At 38.7% G+C, this 26,903-nt stretch overlaps 1 protein-coding gene across 1 annotated transcript; it reads right to left on the reverse strand.

Moving 5' to 3' along the window:
• Positions 1-6,805: 6,805 nt before the first annotated feature.
• Positions 6,806-26,766, reverse strand: LOC149011704 (translation machinery-associated protein 22-like). The gene is made up of 7 exons (XM_089161824.1): positions 26,380-26,766; positions 26,132-26,230; positions 25,890-25,954; positions 18,601-18,682; positions 18,417-18,484; positions 18,236-18,319; positions 6,806-7,442 (listed from the first exon to the last, which is right to left on the reverse strand). The coding sequence occupies exons 1-7, from the start codon at positions 26,525-26,527 to the stop codon at positions 7,386-7,388; spliced, it is 603 nt and encodes a 200-aa protein (XP_089017950.1). The 5' UTR covers positions 26,528-26,766; the 3' UTR covers positions 6,806-7,385.
• Positions 26,767-26,903: the final 137 nt, after the last annotated feature.

Here is a 26,903-nt window from a genome sequence, read left to right on the forward strand (position 1 = left end):
ATACTTTGTTTATGGTGATTTCAATGAATTTTCCCTCTGAGATCTCCACTTCATCACTAATCATGTTGGGTATAAGATTGTATAGTACAACCCAATCCGATGTATGAGACAGTACATTCTTATCTTGTCAAGTTGTAAAGTGGGAGTGAGATTTGAAGGTTTTCGACTTGGGATTTTCAGATGGGATTTCACAATTACAGTTTTCAACGATCTTTAGAGATATCTATTGTAAGTTGTAACTCTTTCCTATAATATATTTAAACATCTCCTGCTACTGTCACATTAGTGTGTGAATCATGTTAAATTTTCGTATTATGATGCTTTATTTTCTTAGGTGTTTGATATAACAAGGGATCATAGATAGAATTTTATTAAATTAGCTCGTACCATCATTAAGTATGGTTGCACATGTAGATATGTGAAGCTGATATCATATACATCTTTTTGTTTTGTGACTTTAGAGAACTCTACTAAAGGTTTGGAGAACTTATAGCTTTGTTCATTACTGCGTCACCTCTAAAAAGAAAGCCATGCCGCGCCAAGAACTTTTTCTTCTTTTCGCTTGCTGATATGTCATTGTCTACAAAGTTGTCTTAATCTTTGTCTAATCTATAGTTTTCTGAGAGTAAAATAATTGTTATGGTTCACAGTTCACATTATCAGTCTTGTGAAAAGGAACCATGCATTTATACATTTTAATTTCATATATAATTGAATGCGAGAACTTGGTAAGTGAGAAGAAAATGAACCATGGCTGTAACAGGTCAGGTTGGGTTGAGTTTTAAAAACCTTAATTCCTTCTTGAATGATCAGGACAAAGTTCAGTTCTGACCCAGGCCTTTAACCTAACCCTTGAAAAAGTGTGCCCTTGGGCCATCCTTGACTTCAGTGGCAGAGAAATTAAGACTAAAATCTAGGATTAGAAATGATTACATTTGTTGAAACTAAACATTCAAACCCAATGCCAAAATGCTCAGATCTTAATCCATCCTCTAAAGCTAAGAAAAACCATATAGGCCAACATTTCAAACCATATGTTCAGACCTTAGCTTAGGATGGATTGAGATAGATTCAAACCAATATGGCCCAACATTTTAAGCCTAAGAAAAACCCCAGAAGAGATGTTAATCAGGTTATGAAAAGGGATGGAATAATAATTATGTATCCTAAGAATTCCAGTTGTAATGGAAGATACGAGGATCTTATTTTTTGACTTCTGAGTCTTTAAGATCATGAAGTGTAGGACCAATAAAAGGAGTAGGACATAGAGACCCATGAATGTGCACCATATGAGTCCTAAGTTCGTTCTCTGCAAATTCCGAAGCATAGCTAATATAAACAAATTCTAATTCAAGATTTCTGTTTTGTTACGTGTTTGAACAGTGATCATCTGGTACTTCTTGTTTTACATTAAACATGCAACCAGATTAAAACGTCATGCACGATGCTTGTCTATACTTTCACTAAGCCCTGCACGAGAGAGAGACAGAGAGAGATGGTGACCTTGGACAGAATGAAGTGGGGAGAAGGTCATGGAAGGGGTCTATGGCAAGATACTGGAGATCTTGGTGGGGAAGAGAGCCATGGGAATCAGACCGCATGGTCCCACCAAAGTGAACAAGCGTGAATATGTGAAACACTTAATAGTTGATGTTGTCTAAGATTGATTGGTTGCATGAAATATTGCATGTACTGGAAAACGATTAAAGACGAGAAACAAAGGATGATCAGTTAAGTGCATGACAACAATCACCACGAGAGGTCTCTATTAGGTTCTGTTCATCATCATATGAACCTCTTTTCCAACCCCTTCTGGTTCTTTCTTTGGGTGTAGAAAGGACGCTCTGCAAGCTCAGGGTCTGTGATAACTGATAATGTCATCTTATAGATGGATCGACTAATGGATGCTAACGTAATGTAGTATATTCACTTACCATGTTCCTGAGACAAAACAGAAGGATACGTACATTGAATTAAGATGATTAACTACAGTGTTTCCAGTTATGAAATGTGATCTGAAAGTATTTCTTTCTGAATTTAATCAACTACTGAATTAATATGAAAACTAAGAGATTCTCTTTTCATCATCACCCCCAACAAAAGGGGGGGGGGGGGAAAGTAAAACTTCATGACTACCCTAAACTAGTAGGCCACAGATAATACAAGTAACACCACCCCCCGCCCCCTCGTGCATGTTTGAGTGCTTTTGAAATATAAAAACTTCAAGAAACCAGAAAGTCCATGCTCACAGCTCATCTCTGTGTAATTTGATTTGCTTTCCTTTGCTTTTCTTATGGCTCACATAATTAAAGCCAAGTGTTTCCTTTGCTTTCCTAGCAAGCAACCTTTTTTTTTTTTTTTATGATGATGTGACAATCTTCACCATTCTATGTGGCACAGGCAGTAACAAAACTCATATTAGACACATTTTTAATTTCCATCCATATATCTCCTCCTATACGAATATATCTTGGAACAAGCCTTGGGTTTACAAAGCAAAGAGCCATGAATAAGGATAGAGTTCTTTCTGTGGTTCTAAAATCTGTCTGCATGCAATTTGGTCCGGCTGCTAACCCGAATAAGGTTCCTGTGAATCAAAAATATGTAAGAGTGGGCCACCCCGAGAATAGGAAGCCACCTCCAATAATTAAGTAAGATTCAAGAGAACACAAATCCTCAGTTGAGGAGTAAATGCTTTGAGAAGGAATGTCTTCTTTGGAACTTGCAAGAGAATTAATGCAAGAGTTATTGTAATTGGGCTTATCATTTCTTTTGTTCTAAGTGTATTGTTTATATATCAACTCCATAACTCTGATATTGCGAAGAAGTATCTTGACCGTAGAATCTCTCCCATTCAGGTGAAAGGTTGAGATTGCTCATAATGGATAACTTAATCATCAAGTTAAGAGTTCAATCTTCCTGGAGAAGCTTCAAGCCAGTTGCACCTTATCCAAGATTGATCATTAGCTTAGAGTCACGTGGGGTCAGATGTGACAGCTATCCCTTAATTCACCAGACAAATTGTAAGGGAACAATACTCAAAGGACTTGGACAAATGAGAGGCTTCCTGATGAGCGTAGTGCATTTAATGCATCTCTGATCATTTAATGTTGAATTTAGTGCTCTGATTGACGTTTGGATAAAGATGAGTTGAATCCCTTCACAGAGTTACATTTGCAAGGAAGTGACATCCCGGGCGCCATGGAAAGTGTAAACCTAGAAGTCCTCAATGCCATGTGACATTCACTGAGAAGCGTTCCTCAAGGCCAACATTTCTCCGGGAAGTGGCTTACCAAAGTACTTGAACAACTCCTTCAAACCAAGTTTAGGGAAATTTGTTGGTGCAAGAAATGTTATCTTGGCTTCAAGGTTCGCTCCCGATCCAGCTCCAGCTCCGGAGACCAGAACAAGGTGAAAGTGGGCCGCCTCTAAGGACAGGAAGCCACCTCCAACGATCTAGTTAGCTCAGGCCAACAAATGATAAACTCCATAGAGGAGGGAAAATCCCAAGAGATGATGAAGATCAAGCTCTTGAAGGGTTAGAATGCTAAAGAGTGAAGGCTAGAGAGTGTAGAGCTTACCCTGCTTCTGGCCTCCTCCCCTCCTTATAAACCGGATCCATACCTCTTACAGCGACTTCCTGGCTATAGAGCAAGATAGAGGTCCCTTCAGCCGCCCCTGTGCTTTGGCGAGTTGGGACCGTCAGACACAGTCATCTTGGGGCTCGAGGAGATCCAAGGCCGTGTCAGGTGGGGATCTTATTCGAAGAGCTTGGCTGGACACGAGGACACCTATCACCAAGACCTCCTGACGAGGATAAAATGGGCCTGGTGCCATAGGTGGCCCAAAACTATACCCAACCTAATCCAGTTGGGCTAGGTATGTTTGGGACTATAACAGTTCTCAACCAAAAGGCTCGCACCGATTTAATGGAACCCAGAAGTGTTGAGGTCAACAGTTTATGAGGATAATGTTTTAATTTCTTGTACTCCAGATGGTACATTCAAGAGATCGAATGAATTCCACTAATATATCCAGTTACAAGAAGAAATTTCCTAAATCCGCTTTTTGCCCTACAATAAGATTGAATAAGATTACATTCGAATTTTCAACACTGAGGACATGTTAGGGTTGAAATTTCAGGTCCTAGGTCAAGGTTGTATTGGGCTACAATTGAAGCTAGGGCTAAGCTCAACCCAGTCCTCAAGGTCGTAGAGACCAATTAGGTACTAGCAAAGAAATTGAAATTTGGCTGGGATGGATTGGGTTGAGCATCAAAAGGTTGAATCCAATAAGATTTAGCATATACAAAGATACTTTAGTTCGACACGAGGTTTGATTTGAGTTGGGATTCTCTATGAGCCAAGGTAGAGGATTGCTCTACCTTCACATCTTTTTACCAGGACATTCAAGAGGTAGAGTTTACCTCTGATCTACCTCTTCAATGCTAAGAGGTATATTTCCCTCTTAAATGTCTATAGGAAGATGAAAAGATAGTACAATCCAGATCCAGATTGGCTAAATTGAGCTTTGGATTAAACTAAGAACACTTAGGATTTGATTACTTAATTTATATGAACCCAACTCAATTTTGGAACTTTTTTCATCTAGGGTGAAATCTTGAGTTCGGATCACGTCTCAAAAGAGAACAATGTGCTACCCTAATATCTCTTAGCCACACAAGAGACAGTTTGTGAAACCTACATGGGATACATTGAGATTTTTATTTTAATTTTTTTTTTAATATCTACTAGTAGACCCTACCACAATTTCAGAAAAGAACATGTGACAAAGGTGATCTAAATTCTGAACTGTTAGGTAGATTTTTTAATGTTGCACCAATCCCACTGCGAAGTATGGTCACATCCACGTAACAACACGCGTGTAACTTTTTTTTATATTCCAAAATAAAGATTGGGTAGACTTTGGGCCGCCCTACTTTGCTGTTCACACGTGTTTAAAAAAAAATCTCAAACTGGGGGTGAAAGTATTGGTTCATGCAAGAGGCTTTGGGCAACAACAGTACAAAGCATCGTAAAAATTGAATAACCATGAATCACCAACACATCATTTCAAAAGATGTAAATTTGTTTGAAAATTATCAATACATCAAAATTTAAAATGTTTTTTGGTAACTTGTGAATGCAGGATTACCAACAAAAGCTATAATCTCAAAATGGGACGGAGTAGACCCAATCTGTGAGCTATGCAACAACAATGAGGAATCCCTTTGGCACATCTTTGTATCATGCAACTAGACAAAGTGCATCTGGGCAACAGAACCATCGGGGCTACAAATAGAATTCATAAATAATAATTCTCTCATTACTCTGTACAATTTCTTTTTAGTTCAGCATGACCTTGATAAAAAAATAAAAATAAAAAAACAAAAATCTAATTTTTTTTTTTTCCATTTTCAGCACCACATGCTATTTTATTTGGATAGAAAGAAATTCTAAGGTGTACAATAACACAAGCCCAAATCTGCTAAAGATATTCGCAAGTACTAATAGGTGGATTGGGGAACTGCAACTTCATCCTCCAACTAGGATCAACAATCAAGAGGATACACAATCACCACCAACACTAAAATGTTTAAACACATCGACAAATTTTTGTTACTTACCAATGCTTGTGTGCAAGTTCATAATACACTAGGAGGGGCCAATGTAGTGTGAGCCTGTTGTGGGAAGAAATGATTCAAGAACTTTATAGCGGGAATGCTAACAAAGGACAGCTCTTGAAAAACTATTTGCAGAACATAAGGAAAACAATACAATCAGCACAACAGAAGCATATCCATTTCCAACAAATCTGGTGTGATGAACAAATGAGAGAATATCTGATCTATGGAAAACTGGATGAAAATCTATCCCCCTCCCTATTCCCCATTTTGGCTAAAATTCTACCTACAACTACCAAACTTAAAGGTCTGTAATTTAAAGGAACAAAAGGCAAAACAATGGCAACACAATGGATACTTAGATTAACAAATCAGCACATAAAGACTACGCTAGTGCAACATATTTACCTGAATAAATATCAGTTTCTCTTTTCTTAAATGAAAAACAAAAAAGACAAAAATAAAAACAAAAACAAAAAGACAAAAAGACAAAAAAAAAAAAAAAAAAAAAAAAAAAAAGCTTCGCTGTTATTTCTAGTGTGTTTGTTTTCTAATCTAACTGGGTCCCATAGATCTTATAGTCGGTAAAAATTAGGCCAAATCTATCTTCTTTTACTTTTTTCTGGATAAAAAGATAAATTCATTGAAAAGGGAGGGTAAGAATAGCACAACACATCCAAAGTACAAAGATAAAGAAGCCAAGAATCAAAATTTTGCCAAACTATTGTCTTTCTTGCCAAAAATCTTTCTTGCCAAAAACAAGGCCCTCTCACTAGAAGTCAGCAAAACCCCATTTGCTGAACAGAGACTGGTTTGTGTCTTGCGACAGCCATACTCAGGACTTCAGTAACTAAACTAGCCATACTCAGGGCTTCCCTTACATTAGAGAGCCTAATATATATCTTAATCCGACTCTTTTGGCAAGGAGACCGGGATCCGCCAGAATCGTGATCAGCTTTAGCCGATTTTGATCGAAAATCTAGCCAATGTGGTTCCCATAAACAATGGTCCACACAATATTACTAAGAAAACAGTTCAGTGATGAATTAAGAACTGTAACAGTTAACTCCATTTTTGGAATGTTAACCAACTTAAACTATAGATAATGCACAAAGCGGCAAGATTAGTTCATCCTCCAAGTAACCAAACCAGATACCAAACATCAAATGACCACCTTAAAGGTGAACAACAGTTAACAAGGAACTGTTCCTTAATATATTACCATCATTACAGGCATTATTGAAGAAAGCGTTTCCCTTGGTCACAATCACTCGTAAAACATGGCCACACATTAGAGACTGCATTTTCTAGAGATTGCATTTTCTGCCAAAAAAATTCATCGAAGTAAAGCTTTTAAATATCATGGGACAAAACTCACAGCTATGAATACAAGACATCCACCTCATCTCAGCGCACATTTCCAGCTACGGAAAAACATAAATATATCCAACAAGGTTATAGAAAGAATTTCTAACCAATTGTGAGAACCCATCTCTATAAACTTCAACCATTGGACTTTCTACTTCTCTATACTCAACTTCTTTTTCCATTCTATTACCCCCCCAAAAAAAAAATCTTGTTCCATTCTTTTTGTTTTCCAGGTGGGATTTTTTTAGGGAGCAGTCTGGTAGTTGATTAACATAGTTGTGTGAGAAGTCACCCATCCAAAGGGGAAACCTAATTCTTTACTCCATGATACTTTGGACAAATATCATGTTCTCTCAGTCAAAGTCAGCACCAATGTTCTTCTGATAACACCAAGTCATGCGGCAGGCACCTTTCTCCCATCCTCAATGAAATAAATAGCAGTTTTTGGCACCTGAAAAGGGAAGAGAAGACAAGCCAATTTTAGTGTCTACAAAATGCATAGATGGATAAAGGAAAATTAGCACATCAGGATGTGAAAGTTCTAGCTAAAGCAGTAGATGCCACCAGCCAACCAAACCATGGAGAATGAGAACTGATAATAACCCAATTTCCACCACTGCTACTGGCTCTCAGCAGCACTTGAATTCACACAAACTCCCAACCTCACACAAGCACACTGCAAATAGAGAGGTGAACCACGCTAGAAGAAGACTGTAATGGCTTAATAGATTCAACACTGAAATTGGTAAACAGCCAATCCAGTTACACGATTTCCTGGTCTGAATACCAAACTGATTTGCCTCAACCGAGGGTCTTCCCCTCACGTACAAGCTCTGCTTGTCCTTTCCCTTTACAAAATTCTTCTTTCCCCTGTCTCTATTCCCTCCTTTTCCATAACATACCCCACAACATAATTACGTTTTCCCCTTTATAGAAATTCCAACATAAATGTGGCTGCCCCCAGATGAAACCCCACCCTCTGTCCCTATGTCCTTTAGCTCACTTACTCCCTGCATATCCAGCCGTCTTTGATCCCGTGTTCCTCCTATATGCTGTGGTGTACACCTCCTTGGATTTCAGGGTCTGATACACACTACCCCCCTTCTGTTTCACCTGGCCCTCAAGGTGACATGGAACATTGTCCTCAAGGTGAGGTCTGGCCGAGGGCTTAAGCTTCACATGCTTGCCACACAACCATACCAATTCAGTATGTAGTGAATCTAGGACTAAGGATGTCAATTCGGTACTGTATCGTACCAAATTTCAAAACTGGATGCTGAAACTGTACCGTACCGAATTTATACGGTATGGTATGAAAATGGTACACAAAACAATATGGTACGAAAACCATATATAATACAATATAATTTCGGAACGAAAGAACCCATTCTTCTCTGTATAATTTCAATATAAATTTTTCTTTGCTTGTATAAATATCCCAATTCGATTGAAGTTTAATGTATTTCCATCAGACTAATGTCACTAACGATGTCCACTAAGTCAACATAAGGTGAAAACAGAACAAACAATTAATCAAACAATGCAGCAGGTAGCTAGTTAGATGGGTACTAGATACCAAAAAGCAAAATTTTCTTGAAGATAAAAACTTGGAGCAAAAAACACATGACTAAGCATCAAGAGGTCTTATTCTTTTTTCAGTAAAGTTTACTTGGAATTCAAAATTTTGCAATGTCTTATTTAATTAAACTCATTCCAGAAAATGGATAAACCCTAGAGAGCAATCATAGTTTAAGAACGCAATAAGATACTGGGTCACTTTATAAAATTGCTGCAAAATTAGGCTCTCTTTTGGCAAATGAAACAAACAATATTGCCCTCTTCCTATGCAAAAGTCAAAATAAGTAAAGTACTTGTTTGACAAAGATAGAGAAATTGAAAGAGCTGTATATCAACTTATTGTTCACCACAAAACAATTACATTGTAGTGTGATGTGAAGAAAACTAAATAGTATCGGTACCTATTGTATTTGGAAAACAAACAAAAAAATGAAAAATGTGGATCAAGAAAACAAATGCCAATTCTAACATTGCTACTTCTCTATAAAATCAAGAACCCCATCTAACAAAGTAAATAACTATATTAGAGATTGTGGAAAAATAAACAAAAACTACATATTAGAAATGAAAATTACATAAATAACCCCCAATATGGGTATGGTATTCGGTTCCATTACAGTATAATATTTGGTACGTACCGACGGTACGGTACCTGAAACCGATATTGTACCGTACTGGATTTGAAATGCTACAATTAAGACGGTGAGGTTTTGGTATGGTACACAATTGACATCCTTATCTAGAACCATCAACGTTGCACCCCTAGTTGAATCAGCCATTGCATCCATTTAAGAGATTGCCTCACCTCTATCTTTTGCCACACTATTACGACCAAGCCATACATAAAATAAGAGGTCATCTTTTTCATCACCAAGACATATGTATTGCACAATGTAGCAGTGAAAAGCTTTTTTTGTTTGGCGGTAAGGGTGTCAATTGTGTACCAATACTGAAATGCACCGTCTAAATCGTACCGTACAGTATTGTTTCAAATTCGGTATAGTATGTATTGAATCCAAATTTTGCAATTCGGTATTGTACGGTATCAGTTTCAAGTACCATACCGTCGGTATGTATTGAATACCGTACCGTATTACTATATACCCAAACTAAATTATCGTACCATAATAGAAACGAACACCATACAATATTGGGGGTTATGTAATTTTCGTTTCTAATCTATAGTTTTGTTTATTTTTCCGTAGTCTCTAATATTTATATGCTTTGTTAAATGGAGTTTTTGATTTTATAGAGAAGTAGCAATGCTAGAATTGGCATTTGTTTATTTGATTCACATTTTTCGTTTTCTCTGTTGGTTTTCCAAATACAATAGGCACCGATACTGTTTAGTTTTCTTCACAACAGATTACAATGTAATTGTCTTGTGATGAACAATAACTTGATATACAGCTCTTCGATTTCTCTATTTTTGTCAAACAAGTACTTTAGTTATTCTGATTTTTGTATGGGAAGAGGGCAATATTGTTTGTTTTGATTTTTCAAAAAAGAGCCTAATTTTGTAGCAACTTTATAGAGTTACCCAATGTCTTACTGTCTTCTTAGACTATGATTACTCTATGGGGTTTCTCCATCTTCGGGATGAGTTTTAATTAAATTGGACATTGCAAAATTTTGAATTCCAAGTAAATTTTACTGAAAAAAAGAATAAGACTCTTGATGCATAGTCATGTGTTTTTGGTTCAGATTTCTATCTTCGAAAAATTTTTGCTTTCCAGTATCCGGTACCCATCTAACCGGCTAGCCACTGCATATGTTTAATCCATTGTTTGTCATGTTTTCACCTTATGTTGACTTAATAGACATCGAATTGGGATGTTTATATATATATATATATAAGGTCTCAACTTCCATCAAGTGGGGGGCTACTCCACCAGAATTAGTTATTGCAAGAGAGCTCATTGTGCGGGCTGTCACCCCCCAACATTAGTCACTCTATAGGGATAAAAAGCATAAAACCGCAAGACTGATGTAACTCTTTAGGGATAGAATCTTATTCGTACCCCATCAAGTTAAGTCTATGATATTGGTGTACCCGCAATATAGAGAGTTTAGTCATGTGGTCCAATAGAAGAATCGAATTCTCCTTGAGTGCCAACCCATTTCTAACTAACACATTGGGGCAAAGACTATATATATATATATATATATATAAAGAAAAAATTACACTAAAATTATACCAAGCAGAATGGGTTCTTTCGTACTGAAATTATACCATATTTACACCATTTTAAGCACCATTTTCGTATGGGAGTCATAACGTACCGATTTTCAAAATACCGTTTTTCATAATTGACCGTATAATTTCGGTATGGTACAGTTTGGCATTCAATTTTGAAATTTGGTATGGTACCGTACCAAATTGACACCCTTATTCAGCAATTGGATCAAGATAAAGTTGACAACCACTTTCTTGTCAAACTTTAGAGTGACACTGCAATTAATATATGGTTGCCAGCCTTCATTTAGAGGTTCCTTTACCCCATATCCAAGGTAATTGTTGTTGCTTACTTCCAGCCTTCTTCATACAAGTTTTCTACAGCCTGAGGCCAGCCATCAAAATATGACCTAGTTGTGGCAAATTCTAAGCCTCTAGTCACGAAAGTTACATAGGTGCCTTGACCTGCCCTAGGAACTCAGTACATCTTTAGAGGTCAATGTTGTAGATCAACATAAATCCTTTAGCATAGAAAGAGAGGCAATTGTAATTCTAGATTTCACCGCTTGAAATCTTGTATCCAAGATGACTTCAAAAGAGACTCCTAGTAATCTTCGCTGCTTTTACAACCAGCAAAATAACCCAAGCGGCTGAAGCCGATGCCCATATGTCACCAGCACACCCTCTGGAATCAAACTCGATGGCAGACTGCAATGCTACTGCTTTCGAGATTGAAGCAGCCACCTGCGTCACCACCACTGATTCTTGCAGCCACTAGTTCGTAAAGCCAACGGGATTCGTCATGTCGGAAGAGCTTTAGAAGCCTTTGGTTTGCCATCCAACTGTAATTGGTGACTATGGCACTAAAATAAGTGGTAGAGAGGGGAAATGTTAAGTACATGACCAGTTCCCAAAAGTTCCGAAGCTGATGGATCGAGATGAGCTCCCTTATTATTATTGTATTATTATTATTATTTTCCGGGCCACAGGCAGCCCTTTTTTGGCAACTTTCACTCAAATCCAAATAGCCCTCTCCTAAGTAGCCCTTTACGGGATTCGAATCCTAGACGTGGTGCCAACTCTAATACCAAATGTTAGGTTCTTGACTAGTTGGCAAAAGCTTGAAGCTTATAGAACAAATTGAGTTAAGCCCTTTAACACATCCCATACTAGGCTGGTCTAATCTAGCACCCACACACCACCATGGGCCCCATTAGGAATATAACACCATTAATTCCTGAAGCCATTGGTTCATAAAGCCATTGGGAATCATTATGGTGGAAGAGCTTCAGAAGCCTCTGGTTTGCCAAGCTACCCTAAGGCCAAGTAGGCCACGCCCCCCTTGATTTTTTAAATTTCCCTCTTCCCTTCCTAGTTTTTTGAAATTTCCCCTATATCCTCTTTTCATGTGTGGAATATCAATATTTGTCCTCCCCCCCCCCCCCCCCCCACACACAAAAAATTTTTTTTGAAATTCCCCCTCACCTTCCCAATTTTTTGAAATTTCCCCTCTAACCCTCTTTCCATGGGTGAAATATCAATACTTGGCCCCCTAATTAGAGAATTTTTAATGGTAGAGACAATGGGTGAAAAAGTCATAGAGGTTTGTGTGAAAATTCAGTACTTAACCCCCTTCAACATTAAATCCTAGCTCTGCCCTTGGGGAAATCACTACTGCCGACCGTGCCTCCAAGGTCGCCTTCATTAGCAAAAAGACACACCATAGCCGTTGGGGTTGAAGCCTCCTCTTGTGCCACCGCTTGCAGCTCCTTTTAGTTCGGTTGCACTACCCTACTCATTGCGATGGAGGAATAAGGAATAAATACCCATATAAATAATGTTTAACAATAGGGTTGTCCAACTTTTGGGCCCTGGCTTGTGTCGTTCCTAGCCCACGCACTAGGCTGGGATAGTGTCTCGCTTTAAAGCCCAACTACAAGGCTCAAACGGATTGGCTGGGTAAAAGATAGGGCCTAGGTCAAATGGTTGGGTTAGGTCAACCAAACTGGACCTGTGGTGAGTATCACGTTGGGCTTTCGAATTGGCCCACCAGCAATGGCCTAGTTGATATAATTTTGGGCTTGCACTACCTGATCATTGGCATTTAAAGCTTGAGCCAAATAGTTGACTTGGCTTATGAAGGTTGGTTTGAATGATAGAGCCTCCAACCTTTCATCTTCTTGTTCAACGAGCATCAACCCTAGCCGCCATTTGCCAGCCTTTTTCCTCCTCTTCATCCCTTCATGGCTCTTCCGTTCAACCTTAGGACCTCTTGTTTCATATCCAATACGATGAGTACCCAAGCCTCTCTTCTTTCTTCTCCACCTTAGCTAAACACATCCCCAACAGCTAATTGATCCCGACCGGCCACTCCCAACGTCTCTTTTATTGATTTTATAGGGTGGTTTTGCAATTCCATCACCTTAACATTGGTGGCAATTCCCATACTCATCACCAAGCTCAAACTCAGTTCTATCTCCCTCGCATCACTAAACTTGATTTTCAGGGCTTCCTTGAAGTTCTTCTAGTTCAAGCTCTGGCCAACTCTTCCCTTAAAGCCACTTCAATACTTCCCCTTCCAAGTGTTGGAGAGCCACTCCCAGCCGATGTTCATCTTCAATTTGGTGCTCCCAACAGAAAATCATGACTTCCACCAGCTACCTCTATGCACTGCCTTCACTAGTAAACATAGTCAATTTTGTTTACATATTGCTTCTCTCAAATCAAAAAGGCTCTGATACCAATTGATAAGAACCCAAACTCCACCAATGCTACTAGCTCTTGACAACACTTGAATTCATATTTCACACTCACTTCCAACCTCATGCACAATGCATATAGAGAGGTGAACCCAGCTAGGAGAAGACTATAAATGGCTTAATGGATTCAACAGTGAAATTGATAAACAACCAACCCAATTACATGAATTCCCCCAACCTGAATGCCAAACTGATTTGCTTCCGCCGAGGGTCTTCTTCCCCTCGGCTATAAGCTCTTCATCCCTTCGAGTTACACAATTCTTCTCCCCCTTTCTCTATTCCGTCCATTCCTTTCCCTAATATACCTCAAAACGAATCCTAACTACCTTTATCCCTTTACAGGATTCCTAGCATCAATGTGGTTGCCCCCAATGACCGTCCCTGTCGCTTATCTCACTTATTCCCCACATATCCAGCTGTACTTGATACCGTGTCCCTCCTATATGTTGTGGTGTACCCCTTTAGATATTAGGGTCTTATATAAAACAACCATAGAAGCTTTGGAACTTTTTAAATGCAATGAATATTAAAGACAATAATGATCAATATAGTTCATTAGAACAAAATTTAGTTGAAAGTGGAAACTTGCAAAATTTCGGTCATTTTGGGAACCTCGAAACGAAAAATTAGGGGATCCAAAAAATCCAAAGTTTTGATCAAAACCGTCGAAATTTTGTCGAAACCTAGTTCAACCCAGCTGAACCAGCTAGTTCATGAGGAAAAAAAATTCCCAAATTTCATGGGAAACATGGAAAATTTCGTGAAAACTTGGGAAATTTCATGGGAACCTAGGAAATTTTGTGGAAACCTGAGACTTTTTCCTACAAGTTTCGTAGCTATCACAAATTTTCAATTTTTGTTTCTTTTATGTTCCCCCAAATATCACGACAAATACCCCCTACATTAGGACTTCCCTATCCAAATTGTGTATTCCCTTAGACTAGTTATCTTAGGCACGTTGATGACCAGACTTATAAAGTTGCAATTGTTGATTACCTTGACAACCATAAGCAATAAAATGTCATGTGATGTCTATGTTCGTTGGTTGGAGGAGAGGATGTTACAGGGATAGTACTACTCAACTCACATGATCAATCCACCGAGGCACTCCTCTTGGCACTGAGTAGTACTTTTCTTTTATTGTCAGTTACTTTGTATTTGATGTTTTGAAGTTAGAAATTATATACTGAATGTTATGTACTTAAGTAGTTAAGTTTATAGTCTATTTCTCAAACAACTCTACATTGATGTTATGTACATTGAATGACATATCTATATTGACTTTTTTTTGGCAAAATGCATATGTCAATGTGTTCTTTATACTCTAATTAGCTTAAATGCAAAGTCTCACCCTAAAATACTCCCTAAAATCTTTTGAAACTTGCACGAAAAAAATCCTAAGTTTCCTCGAAAATTTTCAATTTCCCACCTAGGTTTCCCATTTTCTCTTGGTCGAAACTTGAGTTCCCTCAAATTTTTTTCTATGATAATCATAATAGTAATTCTGCACTATACAATTTGCAGGCACAGCATTTCAACAGAGCCATCTCCCAAAACATATGTTGGTACATTATTTCCATGTACTAAATTGAATTCCCACAAGAATGGGAGTTTTTCTAGTTTCAGAGGTTGACACAAACATACGAAGTGCATCCTTATCCATGTCACAGACTCGCAGCACAAAATTATTTAGAGTAAATGTCTCATTCTCCACCCCCACCCCCCCCCCCCCCCCCCCAAAAAAAAAAAAAAAAAAAAACCAACAAAGCACATGAATCGTAACTTCATGATAAGGGGCCCATCCCTGAAGTAAAAGTCAGATATTTATTGGCTTATTCATTCAATTACCAACCACAATTACTGAAACAGAAACCACCACAGCTGAAAAAATTTAAAAGAAACATAACATAATGCCATGCATCACTAATTCTCCATTCCTAAAACCATCGTAAGGAAGTGCTGAACTATTCAAGTAACATTGTACACAACTAGACAAGCCTTTTCTAGACTATAAAAGGAATTAGCAAAATGAATTCTTTTCTGCCATTTACGCCTATGGTCATGCTAATTGTCAACCCTATGCCGATACAGATTATTAAAAATAAAAAAAATTAAAATTAAAAAAAAGCAAAACTGGGTCTACTTTGGTGGGAATAACCTTGGTTAAGGGTCCAAACATCTCGTTCCTTTGTGATCCAAGCGTTTTTAATGTAACGTACCACTTTTTAATGGACCTTATTATTTGCAAGGAAAATTAGTCTAGTTAGAATCCTAATTCTTTACTTTATTTGGTATTGAAGTGTTTCAGTTATCCAAGAATAAGCCTCCAAGTTTAGAGCTTTATTTCAGTTTCCTAGTTAGTTTACATTACCTTGTCAGTACAGGATTGTTTAGGTCTTTCCTTCATATTTTTGAGTCTCCTATAGAAGTTTATAAGGCGCTACAGCCTTAAGCATAAATTTGAGTAATGAGAAAATGCTTTAGCCTTTGTTTCTGTCGTGATTCAGAATATTGGTACTGTAATGATTAGTCCTGACCTGTTGTGGTGATTCCAATCAGGTCTTCAGTGTTGGTTCCAAGGACATATCCAGGATTTAATGAATCACTATCAGATCTGTCGAATCAGTGAATTCCCACAGTTATAGCTTGGGGGTAGGTAGATCAAATAGTGTGGACTAATCCGACAAAGATCAGCTGATCCATAAAATAAATCTTAATAAATAAGTATGCACAGATGAGGGACACGTCTTATGAATTTAAAATAGGAGTGAGACGGGTGTAAGCACTGGCTGTCAAGACAGGAAGGAGTTACAGGGTCTTATGGTAACAGAGTAAATGCATACCCAAGCTCCTCCTGGAATCCCTGTTTTCCTTCAAATATTATTTTTTTTCAATTGAAAAAAAGTGAGTATTCAGGACCAATCCAGAAACAGGCAAACTATGACCATCCAGGCTAACCCCCATTCGATCTGGATCCTGGTTCTAGTCCCAGGTTATATCCCTTTCTTCCTCTTACTTATCTTATAGTTCTCAAGACTATTAACTCTGCCACTGTTACATTTTCCAGTGTCAAGCCAAGATAAGGTTTGATGATTCGCCCTTGGATCTTTCATTTTTGGAATTTTTAGCCTTTACAATACCTTGCATCCATCCTAATGCGATACAATACAGCCTCTCTTCTGGCTGCTTCTCCCCTTCTTCCTCTCCTCGTCTCTTTTTCTTCTTGTTTCTATTCTCTGCTATTCAATTGACAGAGTGGGAGAAGGGAAGCAAGCTGAGAGACAGAGAGAAAGAGGGGGCGTGGGGGGGTGGGGGAGAGGACAGAGAAGAAACTATAGTAGAAGGTTGTGAATTGGGTCTTAAAATGTTAGCCCAGGATTAGAATACGGACAAATGTCCCTCATCTACGAGGCAAATTAATATAACCGCATGAGAGTCAGAAATTGATAGGATAAAAAGCTCCGCCCCCCACCCGCACGCAGCTCAACCCTCTTAAAGTCAAACTTCCATCAAAGAATTTGACCCTCACCAGCTCAATTACTGAACACAATAGCCTCATCATTACCCCAATCAAAACCTAGGATATCCCCCTTCCTTTAAAAGTTCAGAAAACTGGGAAGTTGAAACCTGAATTCCAACTTCATAAGCAACAGTGTTGATTCTAATTCCAGTAAAGTATAAAGCGACAGCATAGCCCACTCAGTCCTAGTTGCAGCCTCATTTGCCCATTAAAACCCTAACTTTCATTTAAACCTTCACTTCCCTCTAAAACCCTAAAAACCTGAACTGAACTTCCCAGCTATTCTGACCATTAGAATTGGCCCATATTTAGAGATCATCCTCCTACAGTTGTAGCCTGAGCTCAAGGCATCAAAGCAGCCTCTCAGCAATAATTGCTGGGGTAAGACTGCATAGGAAAATTGCACCCCCCAGACTCTCCTTGTTCAGAAGCCTTAGGCATTGGGTTCACACTTTTTTACCCTCCTACAGTCACACTCAATCCAAATTTCAGCTCTTAACTCCCATGGAAAACTCATTGACCAGCATTCCTAAGCTTTCTCTACTGTACAGACTTTTAGGATTTAGTTACAGCCATCAGATCCTGCACTAGTTTGGATCAAGTATAATTTCCTAGCCCCTTAACACTTGAAGCAAAGCCCAATTCTTATTGGGAACCTTAATGCCCCAAAACTGAAACCTTGACCTAAGTTCTGCTTTACTTGAGTTGGTTCTACAAGAGACCCTCGTAGTGTTGGCCATTAATCCTACCAAAGCTACCTCACTCTTACTTTCAACTTCCATCTCTAATGTTTCATTGTTCTTTTTTATTTCCATATTTAGTTTGGAATTTTACATTTTTCACTTTACATTTTCTCCCTTGAGATCTCTTTTCACACCCATACCTGGTTTTGGTTGGATCCATGTAGCCAAACCCATTAAGTTGAGATAAGACTATATTTGATATTGCTGTTGTTGCCAATGTTGTTCTAGTTCAAACTTATACAAGTAAACAAAGTTTAGAGATGAATAATGCTAGCAGTCAAATGTAAGTTATGTTTACAAGTGTCATAACTGCACTTCAAATAGAAATTCCATTGTATAATGCATGCACAATTGTGAGGCATAAAGGATAGATTCAACTATGCAACGAAAAACAAGATATCAAACCTACACAAGTGAAAATAAAAAACATAAAAACATTTACAAAATAAGATGGTCAGAGAAAATTACATCATGCCAGGTATCTGTAATAAACTCCACTATATCATAGGATATGTCTCCTTGAACATCAATTTGCTCCTTTTCAGTTGGCCCCTACAAAATAAATGTATGTAGATCAAAAATTAAAAAAAAGGCCAAAAAATGGGTTTAAAAAAATAGTTGATATAAAAAATTTGAAGTTCTTATCCACCTTAACAACAGATGCTCCTGTAGCAAATTTTTTCCCAAGTTTCTTGGAAGCATCACTGAGTTTTACTCCTGAAAGAATATCCAACATAAGTAGTAAAATTACAGATAGATTTTTATCAAAAATATTTACTCTAAACAAACTCTAAGTTACGAGCCAGAGAAAAGTCAAAAATGGTATTGCTCACCAAAAAGCTCCAATCCTTTCACAGTGGTGACACATTTGCGTTTGTTACGGACAACTTTTTCAATGACAACTTCTTGCTTATCCTACAAAAAGCATCATCCCTAAATATCATTACTCCATCATTGAAAATTGACAAAAAAAAGACATTACACCAATCTACCAGAGCCAACTGAAGGAATGACAGAACAAAACATTACAATCTTGCACAGCTAAACAACAAATCAATAAAGCAGACACAAATCAGAATATTTGATATTTTGCAGTCAAATCTACGGTGACTAATCAGTGAATGATTGCAACGATCATAATCGCCAATCTAGCAAAGCCTAATCACTCCTGTGAGGTTCAAGCTGCCATTAGGAATAAAAAAAAAAAAAAAACTAGTTTTAAGACACGGCAAAGAACTAAGGATGTTGAGGATCTTCAAAGGTATAGGTTGGATAGAAATGAAGCTAAGAAAATTGCGGGAAAAGCAAGGAAAAAGAAGTATGAAGAGTTATACAATAAGTTGGGCACGAAGGAAGGGGAAAAATCTATTTATAAGATAGCTAAGATGAGGGATAGGAAGAGTAGAGATCTTGACCATGTTAGATGTATTAAAAATGGAGATGGTAAAATATTAGTTTGTGAGGAGGACATTAAGAAAAAATGGGAAACATATTTCTCTAGTTTACTAAATGAGCATTCTTCAAGCACTTATGACTCGGACAATTACATTTTTCACCACGACACCAATGTCCGAACTTATATACGTAGAATTTCGATGTCCGAAGTAAAAGAAGCTTTAAGGAGGATGAAACTCGGCAAGACACAAGGTCCTGATGAAATCCCAATTGAAGTATGGAAGAGCTTAGGAACCCATGGACTAGTTTGGTTCGCTAAGTTGTTTAATAAGATTATGAGCACAGGGAAAATGCCAGATGAATGGAGGAGAAGCGTTGTGGTTCCAATTTATAAAAATAAAGGAGATATTCAAAGTTGTAATAATTATAGGGGCATTAAATTGATGAGCCATACGATGAAATTATGGGAGAGAATAATTGAAACCCGTTTTAGACACTTAACTATAGTTACAGAGAACCATTTTAGGTTTACACCGGAAGATCTACAACGGAGGCTATTTACCTAATTAGGAGACTTATGGAAAGGTATAGAGAATGTAAGAAAGACCTTCATATGGTATTTATTGACCTGGAAAAAGCTTATGATAGCGTCCCTAGAGCGTTAATTTGGCAAGTACTAGAGAAAAGAAGTGTTGCAAATAAATATGTAGATATAGTTAAGGATATGTATGATGGTTCAATGACTAGTGTTAGAACAGTGGGGGGCAAAGTAATGAATTCCCGATAACAGTTGGGCTACATCGAGGGTCAACTTTAAGCCCATATCTATTTGCATTGGTAATGGATGAATTAACCAAAGACATTCAAGATGAGGTCCCCCAGTGTATGCTTTTTGTGGATGATATTGTGTTGATTGATGAAACCCAGGTGGAGATTAATACCAAATTAGAATCATGGAGAGTAGCTTTGGAATCAAAAGGGTTTAAACTTAGTAGATCGAAGATAGAATATCTAGTTTGTAACTTTAGCCATGATCGGGCAGATGATGAGGTGGTGATACTTGACAATAAAGAGATTCCTCAGAGTGATTGTTTTAAGTACCTAGGTTCAATCATAAGTAAAAAAGGTGATTTAGAGGATGAGGTTTCCCAAAGAATTAAAATAGGGTGGATGAAGTGGAGAGGTGCATCCGGGGTCTTATGTGATCAGCGTATTCCATTAAAGCTTAAAGGAAAATTTTATAGAACCGTTGTTCGACCAGCTATGATGTACGGTGCAGAGTGTTGGGCTGTTAAAAATAATCATATAGATAAACTCAATGTAGCAGAAATGAGGATGCTAAAATGGATGAGTGGCAAAACTAGGATGGATAAGATAAGAAATGATTATATTAGAGTTGGTCTGGGAGTTGCTCCCATAAGTGATAAGCTTCGAGAAAGTTGTTTGAGGTGGCACGGCCACGTTCAACGGAGACCTATATATGCCCCTGTACGGAGAAGTGATATAATTCATATTGAAGGAACTAGAAGAGCTAGGGTTAGACCTAAGATAACCTTAGGAGAAGTGGTGAGAAAGGATATGTATAGCTTAGGCCTTGTATCTAGCATGGCCTTAAACAGAACTGATTGGAGGGCAAGAATCCATGTAGCCAACCCCATTTAGTTGGGACAAGGCTTATTGTTTTTGTTGTTGTTGTAATGAACAGCCATGAACCAATTCAATGACTTAAAACGATACTGAAAACCAGATCCCTTCAATAGAAATCTTTCTAAAGTTTCTGATTATCTGATTTTGAATCTTGCTGCCCCATCATGTTTGCTGTCATTTAAAATGTTAGCTAAACAGGCCAATCCCAATCATGATTAAACATACTAAAAGATGAAGCTGTTCATGTTGAGATCTATTAATGCAGTGGCACTGACATGGGAAACCAGCATTACCCATTATGGAAGCCTGATCAGAGACTGTAACTGGCCTAACCCAGATTGTAGTCCCAGAAAGTGAGTAGGATTTATTAGGACCTGTCGCAACCCTCTCTTTTAAACTGGGGAGGGGGGGGGGGGGGATGGGGGGTGGTGTTACAATCTTCTCTTCCACCTTATTTCACAGGATTTAGTTACTACTATACTTGCTTCAGTATAGTTCCCTAGTTTGAAGACATTCTTCCAGTAGTTTCTATCTGTGGGGATTCAATATTTTTCATTAGATATGCTTCATAACAAATTCAACAGAGATTCAATGACTTGAATAATGAATGATTTGAGTTGCGGTTGGCCCATTTCTGAACTCCTTTCATCTGCTGATCTCTCCCTATCCCTTCTTAGTTCTCATCTCTCTTATTGTTCCTTCTATCTTGTCTCTCCTGTCCCTCTGTCCTCGCTCTTCCCGGACCTAATTCTCTTCAGACCCTATTATTTATCATATATTTTCTTCTCCTTTGTGCCATATTTTCTTTAGTTTCCTGCAATCTGGGTACTGCCACACTGAACGAGGTCCCCTTCCATTGCTGACTAACATTTGACAAAGATTTTAGCAACCCCAACTCCATCAAAAGCTAGATTGGACAAAGATTTTGGTCAAGGTCTCCTTCCATTGCTGACAAAAATTATAGTATTTGGTGACCCAACTCCATCTCTGTTGTCAGATTGATCTCTGCAATCAAAGCTGGCTCCCAAGTTCTGCCCGAGGAAGTTTCAAAATTAGTTTGTGATCCTATTTTGAAGGATTCTTCTTTGGGTCTCAGATTACTTTGGATTGGCTGTCCAATCCAAAAATCTATATAGTCATTTTATGGTCAAATGACCGAGTTCTTTAAAATTTCCTGAATCTGGTTGCCATAGGTTATGAAGTTGAGAAGTCAAAGACAACAACCATAGGCTGCCTTAAGAAAAGCTCAAACCCAGTGCATGAGGCTCCCACCACTGAGGGGTCTCAGGAGGTTCATGATGTACAGTATTATATGCTGCTTTTGCAGAAAGGCTATTCATGGCCTTGAACCTGGGACCACTTGGTCACAATGGAGCAACTTTACTGTTGCACCAAGACCCTCCCTTTAAATTGTCATCTGCCTTTTAGCCCTTGCTTTTGTATGTTGTCTTTTATAGTATGCCCAAAGAGAAGTGAACTCACGACATCGTATTTTAAGGTGTTGGTCCTTGCCAAATGAGTAACCCCTTTGGGATTTATGAATCAAATAACCTTCCCTTCTTCCTTTATCATCCTTTGCTCTCATTTTATCACCCCTTCCAAGTTTGTCCCAAATCCCAATCAAATAATAAGTCCATCCCATATCCTTCATGCTAGTAATCTACCAAGTGGCCCTTTGAAATTTCTGGTACTAACAGATTGGATTACCTACTTACAACAGGGTTGCAACCCCTTGGGAGGGGTCCACAAGTTATCCACTACAGTTAACTCCATACTGCTATCATAATATTCAATATTTTCAAAAACTCATGGCTGTCTGGTCAATCGGCCAATTGGTCGTTACTAAAAGCCTAGGCTTCCCAAATATAAGATGTATAACAATACCGATGATCTGGCTAAAGTGATCAGAAACATTATACTAGGATAGGAAACCAACTCCTGTGCACCACTTGCTCCAAAGTTGGAAGCCTCCATCAAACAACTACACACAAACGAGGGAAGATATATTGAACAATCTCTGGAATATCAGAAGCCGGCTTGCAGCATCTATCGTACCATCCAGAAAAGTTTCAAAAGCTACTTGTTGTTTCGTCACTTGGACATTCGGTCATTACCAGTGGCTTGGCATCCCAAACGTAGGTTATACAATGTTGCTGATTGCCGATGATCTAGCTAAAGGAGTGATAGGAACTTTGTATTTAGTGCCCTCTTACGGATTGCTGATGATATGGCTAGACAAAGAGTTGGAAACTTTGTATTCCGGCTCCTAGCCTTTGGCATAGATCTTTTATAGTCTGCTAACCATCAGCCTTCCCTCTGTTGTCATTGTTGTAGTAGTAGTATTGATCTATTATACTCTATCCTATTCTTGCCCTTTCCCTTCATTAAAATTGGTTACTTATCAAAGACAAACAGCTATTGGTGTTATGTCCTATGTCTCGACCCACATTTGAGGACAATGACGAGTAATTTATCCTCCTTTTTGTTTGTTTTGGTGTTGGATGGGTGGGCAGCCAGGGAGAGGGGTGGGGAAGGAAGTATGGGTTAGAGTATAACAAGACTCAAGCTGCAGTTTTGGTTCTTACTTCTTAGTTGAGCTCAATTTGATGTGAACACAAATTGACCCCCCTAGCCAAATCCAAGAGTGGGCCCCAAGCTCCCTCCATATTAGCTAGCCAAACCCTTATGGAGGGTAGCTTGGGCATTTCCAGCCCTTTTTAGTTGCTGAAATTAATTCCAGAAATTCAGTTTTAATTTTAGAGTCCAATTTTGTTAGAAGTCTTAATTTGAGCTAGTAGTTGAGTAAAAGTCCTTAGTCCAGCACATGTCGATTAGAGTTTTAATTAATTACAATTTAGCATGGGCTAGTTAGAGTTTTAAGTCACTAAGAGTTTAATTTCAGTATGTGTCCATTAGGGTCCATTAGATCTTTCAATTTTTATTTCAATGGTTATGATTAATGTGGTGGGATCCTAATCTATAAAGGAATCCCACTTAGAGTTAAGGTCTTTTAGTAAGCTATAAATAAAGCCTACTCTAACTTTGTAAGTTAAGCTTGAATTGAATAAAATTTGATTATTGCTTGTGGGAAACAAGTCATGGTTCTCATTGGGAGGACCACGGCAGATTTTCAGCTCTTCAGATTCAACTACAGCATTACATCGTTAAGTTCTGGCAAGTATTCATCTTCAACAGCAGCCACCTTCACATCCAGCATCTTCACCAAGTAAGTTTACGCCCCAGCCCCCTCCCGCTTCCTCCCTAGGCCATTGCACCCTCCCCCCCTCTTCCTCTATTGTGCAACCCCTAAGAACCACCCTCCCTCCCCATCGCAGCACTCTCTCTCTCTCATCCTTTTGCAATTACAGCAGCCCCTACCCCTTACCCATCTCCCCCAGGCCCATGCAAGCACTCCCGTGCCCCTCCTCTGTCCTGCGCAATCCTAGCAGATCCTCCCCCTTGCTGCCACAACCAAGGAACGAAATCTCGGGCAAGATCGCCGGTTCGCTACTTGGCGAACCCGGCAAACCGGAGAAATCTCGCAGATCCTCCCCCTTGCTGCCACAACCAAGGAACGAAATCTCGGGCTAGATCGCCGGTTCTCTACCTGGCAAACCAGGCGAATCGGCGAAATCTCGCCGAGATTTCACCGATATTAGGAAAATACAAATTCTACAGATGCGTGAAATGAAAAAAAGGTAATTAAGGAAAGCTGCAAAATCGATAAGTGTGAAGTAAAAAAAACAAAATTTAAAAGCATTTATGTATGAGTCGTATGACACTGACACCCTATTATGTGAAATGCTTTTAATGGACTTGAATAGTAAATCAAATATAATAAATTAAATTACAAAACAAAGCCATTGACGTGTGTGAGTCGGTCTGACACTGACACCTATTTTAATGGACTTGAAAAGGAATTCAAAAGTAACAAATTTAATTACAAAACCAAAGCATTACGAAGGGTTTGGTGGTTTCCGGTTTCATCAATCCGCAGAACACAGTTGCAGACCGAGGGCGATCTTCGTAGGGCTTCTTCAGTTTTTTTCCCTGGTTTGGTGGTTTCCGGTTTCATCAATCCGCAGAACACAGTTGAAGACCGACGGCAATCTTCGTAGGGCTTCTTCTTTAGTTTTTCTTCCCTTGTTCTTGCCTTGTCGGTGATCTGTTAGGAGTTTGATCGTGGATTCATGGGTAATAATGGAAGCTTAGATCTTTAAGAGGGTTTCTTATTCTATCTGTGATTGCAGATTTGAGATTACCGGTAATAATGGAAGTTTTGATCAACGGAGTTTGGGCGTTTCAAACGATATCTTGCCAGTTCGGGGAGATAAGGCGAGAAATCGCCGATAATTCGGCGATATCTCGCAAATGTCAGTATTGGGCCCCTTTTCGGTTCACCCCTTACCGATATCACAGAATTTCAGCGATAAAATGTTCCATGGCCACAACACAGCAGCAGCAATCCCCACCCCCTACGACTTCCCTATTCCCCTCCCCTACCCCTTGCAACAACTCCCAGCAATTCTCCCACCTCTCTCCTACCCTACAGTTGCCCCATTCCCTCCCCTCTCTCTGTTGCACCCCCCTCTCATCACCTCCTCTGACTTGCAGCAGAATCTGAAAACAGGGGGGAGGGGGGAATAATAATAATAATAAAGTAAAAGAAAGGAACCAAAAAAAGGGGGGGGAAATAGAAGAAAAGAAAGAAGAGGAAGAACAAGAACGAGAGTTCAAGATTTGCCAAGATCTTTTCCCTTTTCCAAAATTCAACCCATATCCATCATAAGATCCCTTCTCAAACCCAGTTCTATTTAGAAACCCCAATTTCCCTTCCATCCAGTTAGCTAAACATATTAAGACTCTGAAATTCATTCAATGCCAAGAATATTTTGCATTGAAAACCTCTTTTCACACTTCTTCAAACTCTTGAACTCTCATGCATCAGTCAGTTATAGCTGAAGTAAGATGCCAAAAAGCATTCTTTGTATTTATAATACGATGTATTTCTTAATCTTATACCAAGAGATTAAAATATAATTATTGTGCACGCATTAAAAATAAATAAAAAGCCTCTTACTTTCTTCTTTATCTTCCCACCAGGAAGACGTTTTACTTCTTCTTGCTTAGAGGTTGAGCTGCCTCCTAATTAAAAAGAAAAGAATGCGTCAGCTTTCTACTGTATAGTTCTAGAGATCAACAGAGGAGGGGGGGGGGTTTTGAATCAAAGCATCAGACAAAGGTTTTTTTGTAAAAAAAAAAAAGAAGTGAATATTGAAGGAAAAAACAGAATAGAGGAATACAGAATTAAAAGCTATACACCTGAAGTAGCCGCAGAAGCAGAAGCATCACCGCCGGCGGAAGAAATTCCAACCGAGTGGAGCTGTTCGGAAACCTTGTTAGCTTCCTTCTCGTTTGCTTCTGAAATTATCAAAATTTAAATAAAAGGATATACAAACTCATGCAAAAGTATAAGACGAACGCCATGGAAGATCGAGACTAAAGGTTTCCTAAAGTTTCAAAACAACAACGAATCAAATCAAATAAAAACAAATAAGAAAAGGGTTTGCCTTTGAGGAGATCGGGATACAACTCAGGTGCGTTTTCAATCAACCAAGGCTTGCATTTCTCGAAATCCGGTCCAAATTCACAGTATTCGGCAGGGAGACTACACACTGGACAGTACAGAACGCGAACAGGCTGTGGTTTCTCCGCCATTGGAGCTCCACACTCGAATCTCTGCAAGCTTTAGTGTAGGAATTTATCTGTAGCTTTGCCTATACTTCAACCCTTCAACGCTATCTTATTCTCGAATCTTTACGATCATTCTACCCAAGAAAACGAATCTTTATGATCATTGTATGCTTTCCGGTGAAGTTTAGGAAAAATAAAAATCCCGGTTTGAATTTGTAGGCAAAAAGACGATTCTAGGTGTTTTTATTAAACAACGATTCTTTTCTATAGAAGATTTAACCTTCTACGTAGACGAAACTATTTAACGAGCTACTGCAATCACCAAATAAACCGTACGGTCTAGCCATCCTTATATTTGAACCGTTCACTTCAAGCTAGGTTCACACACGTGGCTCAAATA

This window comes from Hakea prostrata, chromosome 7 (assembly GCF_041222555.1).
Source record: "Hakea prostrata isolate BN-2017 chromosome 7, UWA_Hpros_2, whole genome shotgun sequence".
Classification (NCBI taxonomy): Eukaryota; Viridiplantae; Streptophyta; class Magnoliopsida; order Proteales; family Proteaceae; genus Hakea; species Hakea prostrata.